Below are 4,691 nucleotides of genomic sequence, written 5' to 3'. Positions count from 1 at the left end.
TGGGGATGGGATCATAAGTCACATTTGTCATTTTCAATGACTTCCTTTGGCCCAAGAGGAAAATCATTTTCCCTCAAATTGAGGAAAATGAATTGTTGTGAAAAATATTTTCCAAACATTTTATTGCAATCAAACAGGAAAAAATAAGAAAATATTTTTCAAAAAATATTTTTCTATCATACCAAACACTCCCTTCATCATCACTTATAAAATAGAGTATTAATTTTCTTATTTTCATCAAATCAGCTTAACGGAAAAATTTATGATGAAAAATAAAAATCTTTCTAATTTTTTCGTGTTAAAATAATTACGTACAATTTTTTCTTTTCTGAGAAGCGAGTATGTATAGAAGTAGCTCCTGAACATTTTTTATTGAAAAATTTAAATGAGCGTAACAGTAACCAATTAGTAGTGTGTGAAACGCATGAAGATCTAAAATAATCGTTATATTATCAACGGTCAAACTTGACAGGCGCAATGTGTATTGACACAAAAGGAGATGCCTATAGATGAACAAACTTGAAATGCAGTCCCACCATTTTGAAATAAGTGAATTATTGAGGTATTTATTGGTATTTTAAAATAAGTGAATCATTGAATTTTTTTTAAATTTATCCTTATGATTTGACAATCAATTAACTTTTAAAAAGGTATTACAAGGTCAGTTTTTTCTTTTTTGGAGGTAAAAATGGAAAGTTGTGTTAAATTTATGTCTTTAATGTTTTTTTCTTAATCTGTGTGTCAAAATCTAATAATTCATTTATTATGAAACAGAGAGAGTATCTTTTAGGATCAGTACTAATCTTTTGTGTTTAGATAGTTAAAGTAATTTGTTAGTCCATTGATTTAATTAGATAGCTTTGATTAAAACAATTCTGCTAATACAAGTTAGTATTAGTGTTTTAAAAGGCAGTCTGAGGCGAGTCTTGGGGTGAGCTTCGGAGCAAGGCATAGCAAAAAATGCATCAAAGCATTTTAGGTATGCGAAAGTATCGAAATACGTACGCCCCAAAATTTGAGGCGTTTGCCTAAGCGTTGGGGTGTTCGCCTAAGCGTGAGGAGTAAGCCCAGAAAACTGCACAAAATAAAATGATTTTTTCCTATTAATAAGTATCTAATTTAAACTTCATATTAAAATATATGATTGATAAATACTCAAATCAAAAATAAAAAAAAGCTTAAAAATCACACTTTCAAACTGTATTTGCCAATGGATGTCAACGGTACCGTTACTTAAGAAGCTATTGGGCACACACTTTCTTCTTCCTAGTTCCTTTCTTTTCTTTTAGATTTTTGCAAGTCGTACAGTGACTAGTTTTCAAGATATTTACTTTTTGTGCTCTCTTTAAAATACAATTTATGGTAAATGAGTGTGTTAATATATTGATCGAGTAGCGAGAAGGTGGTGTTGATTAATGATGTACTGTTTTTTTATATCAAATTGTGTTTTTTAGAACATAATAGGTTATTATATGAGAAGGTGACTTTATATATTAGTTGTATTATGTGACTTCTTTTTTTTTTTTTTGCGATAATAGTTTTAGATGCATTTTCACTTATTTCTTTTTATAATTTTGATATAAATTTACCTTTTTGGGTGATTTACCTCTTTTCAAAATATTTATTTCTAATAATATTAATTTATAAAATATTAAAAATTAAAAAATTCATGGAGCTTACGCCTCATCGCCTTGGGACTTACGCTTCGCCTTTAAAAACGCTAGTTAAAATGTATCTTCGGATTTTAAAAAAATCTATTGATACATATATAAATTTATTTAGTTAATCATACATATTTATTTTTTTAATTGTGATTCATATGAATGATAAATATGATATCATTATATGGGTATTATGGTGATTCATACGATAGATACATTTTGTATGATTTTAATGGGCGATACATATGATATTAATGGGTGATACATATTGTATTATGTTAATTCATATAGTAGATACAATTATTGAGTGATTCATATGATATCAATAGGTGATATATATGGTATTATGGTCATTCATACGGTAGGTACAATTATTTATTTCAATTATTGGGTGATTCACATGGTAGATACAATTATTTATTTCAATTATTGGTGATTCATATGATATTAATGGGTGATATATATGGTAGTATGGTGATTCATATGGTAGATACAATTATTTATTTCAATTATTGGGTGATTCACATGTTATTAATGAAAGTAATGGTGTCGTCAGTGTAGGAAACAAAAGTAATAATATTTTTAAAAAAAGGACTAAAAGCAGAATTAAAATATAATTAAAATTAAATCTAAAAAAAAGACTAAAATTAAAGACGAAAAAAGAAAAAAAAGATCAAAAAATACATATCTTTCATAATTAAAGACGAAAAAAGAGAAATATAATTAAAACACCTAAATTAAATCTAAAAATAATAAATAGATATCTTTCCTTAAATAAAAGAATACAATGAATAAAAGAGAATCTATTATTTCCTTAAATAAATATCTTGCTAGTTTCAAATGTATCACTTTTTTATATGTATCACCATATAATATATGTATCACCATTTTAAAAAATCGGGATAAAATGTAATTTAACAAAATAGTCGGGATTTTATGTAATATCACTTAAAGATTCAGGGATTTATGTAAGTTATATGTATACGTAGATATTGAAGCGCCCGTTCTAGCACGAGCCCAATATATGTTATTTTTTTAATCTCAATTTATGTGAAACAAATATAATTTAGCTAATTAATTATTAAAATAATTTTATTTTTTAATTATTGTGATTTATAATACTATTTCTTCTATTTCAATTTAAGTGACACTGATATAATTTCAAAAGTTAACTTATGTGGCAGTAATATAACTTCAATAGTCATTCAAATATTTTATATTGACATATCGTTTTGTGTTTATTTTATGTAATATTATTAATTTTCTAATGCGATCATAATAATTAATTAGGGGTGATATAATAAAATCACGCTTGAAGCAACGAAGAACTCAAGTCTTAAATGACTTATAATAACTAATTAGAAGTGATATAATAAAAATATTATAAAAAATACTTATGAAAAAAGCATAAATAGGCATCATATCAAGTTAATTTAAAAAATCAAAAGTTAATTTATTATTTTTTGTCAATTTTATATTTTTTATTAACTATTAAAAAAAATTAATACTTAAATAACCTATAGTAATTGATTTGGGTAATATATTAAAATTACGATTGAAGCAGCTGAAGCAGGCAACACAAGTAGGCATGTCGATTATTTTATATTACAATTTTTTTAATACTTAAATAACTTATAGTAATTAATCAGGGGTAATATAGTAAAATTACGATTGAAGTAGCTGAAGCAGGCAACACAGGCAGACATCTCGAAGACTTGTCTGGTTATTATCACTTATTATATATAGTAAATATATAGTATTGTTTTATATTTGGTACTTCCACCGCTTTAAAATAACTGACTTTTGTTAACTTTACATTTTTCTTAAAAAATATTTATTAGAAATTTATTTTAATAAATTAATCTTATTAATTATGATTTAAAAATATATATTTAAAAATATACATTTTTGCAGTCATTTTATAAATATGATATATACATTTTATCTCATATAAAAATGACAGTACAACTAAAAGAACATTTATAATGAACTATAGAATTGATTTTTTGAGTTTTAAGGACAGCTAAGACAGTCTCTTCATACACTCATTTGGGTTAGTGGATAAAAGTGGCCGTCAATCAACTCTCTCATCACCTCACTTTCATCATTTTTGTCAATGATAACCATTTTTGCTTCACAATAATCTTCTTCTGGCCCTATAGATGTGAACTGAAATGGGACACACGGCATAAGCTGATAAATATTACACCAATAAATATCTTGTTTTGCTTATTAGGTTGGAAAATGACAGCAAACTTTTACATTTATCAAACTTTGAGAAAACTTTTGGATACAGTTTTCTCTTTTATTCTAAATTTAAACTTAATATAGAGTGACACCAATCCGAGTTAATAAGTCACTTGGCACCACACTTCTTACCATATGGTCATTCTAAACTTATATTTCGATTTCGATGTCTTGTACCATATGGTCATTCTTATTTTTCACATTACGAATCTCACTATTTAGGAACAGTAACTAGTACCCATCTTTTGAAGTAATCTAATAGTGAAAACTGTCGGTGCATGTAAATTGTTAAGTACATATTCTTCCAAACAATGTGGAATTTCAGTACGGCTTACCTATAATTTCGTTTACACACAATTTTAATACATATAGAATCTCAAATTCCAAATCCAACAACTTTTTACAAAGTAACAAGTGGTATCTAAACAATATACACACAAGAATCAGATGAGTACATAGAACAATCACACACAACTGATAATTCTCAAATTCTTGAAGCAAATTTTAATAGGTCTGGGAAAGAATAAGACCTTCACATCAGAGCTAACCTTCAATCCTTGCATTTGTAAGCCCAATACAAGCATCAACAAAATCTTCATCAATGAAATCAGTTGAATATATTTGTAACCTATCACCATGACCTCGACCAATACACTCCTTAATAAACAACCTTGAATATGGACGAATCCTATTCGTCACCGGTTTCACACACACCACTGGATTATCTGCCTGTGGCGTCACCGTATTCTCCACTCTGTAAAAATATTTCCGGGTTGTCACCGG

At 27.0% G+C, this 4,691-nt stretch overlaps 1 protein-coding gene across 1 annotated transcript in view; it reads right to left on the bottom strand.

Annotated features, from left to right (window-relative positions):
- Positions 1-4,210: 4,210 nt before the first annotated feature.
- Positions 4,211-4,691, bottom strand: part of LOC107840541 (PI-PLC X-box domain-containing protein DDB_G0293730) — a gene marked incomplete at its 5' end in the record, with an annotated part of 8,904 nt that continues 8,423 nt past the window's right edge. The window contains 1 exon segment of the mRNA XM_047395201.1: positions 4,211-4,683. Coding sequence (XP_047251157.1) covers positions 4,452-4,683 — 232 coding nt within the window.

This window comes from Capsicum annuum, chromosome 8 (assembly GCF_002878395.1).
Source record: "Capsicum annuum cultivar UCD-10X-F1 chromosome 8, UCD10Xv1.1, whole genome shotgun sequence".
Classification (NCBI taxonomy): Eukaryota; Viridiplantae; Streptophyta; class Magnoliopsida; order Solanales; family Solanaceae; genus Capsicum; species Capsicum annuum.
Note: the sequence above shows the minus strand (reverse complement) of the source record. Positions and strands in the feature narration are given on the sequence as shown.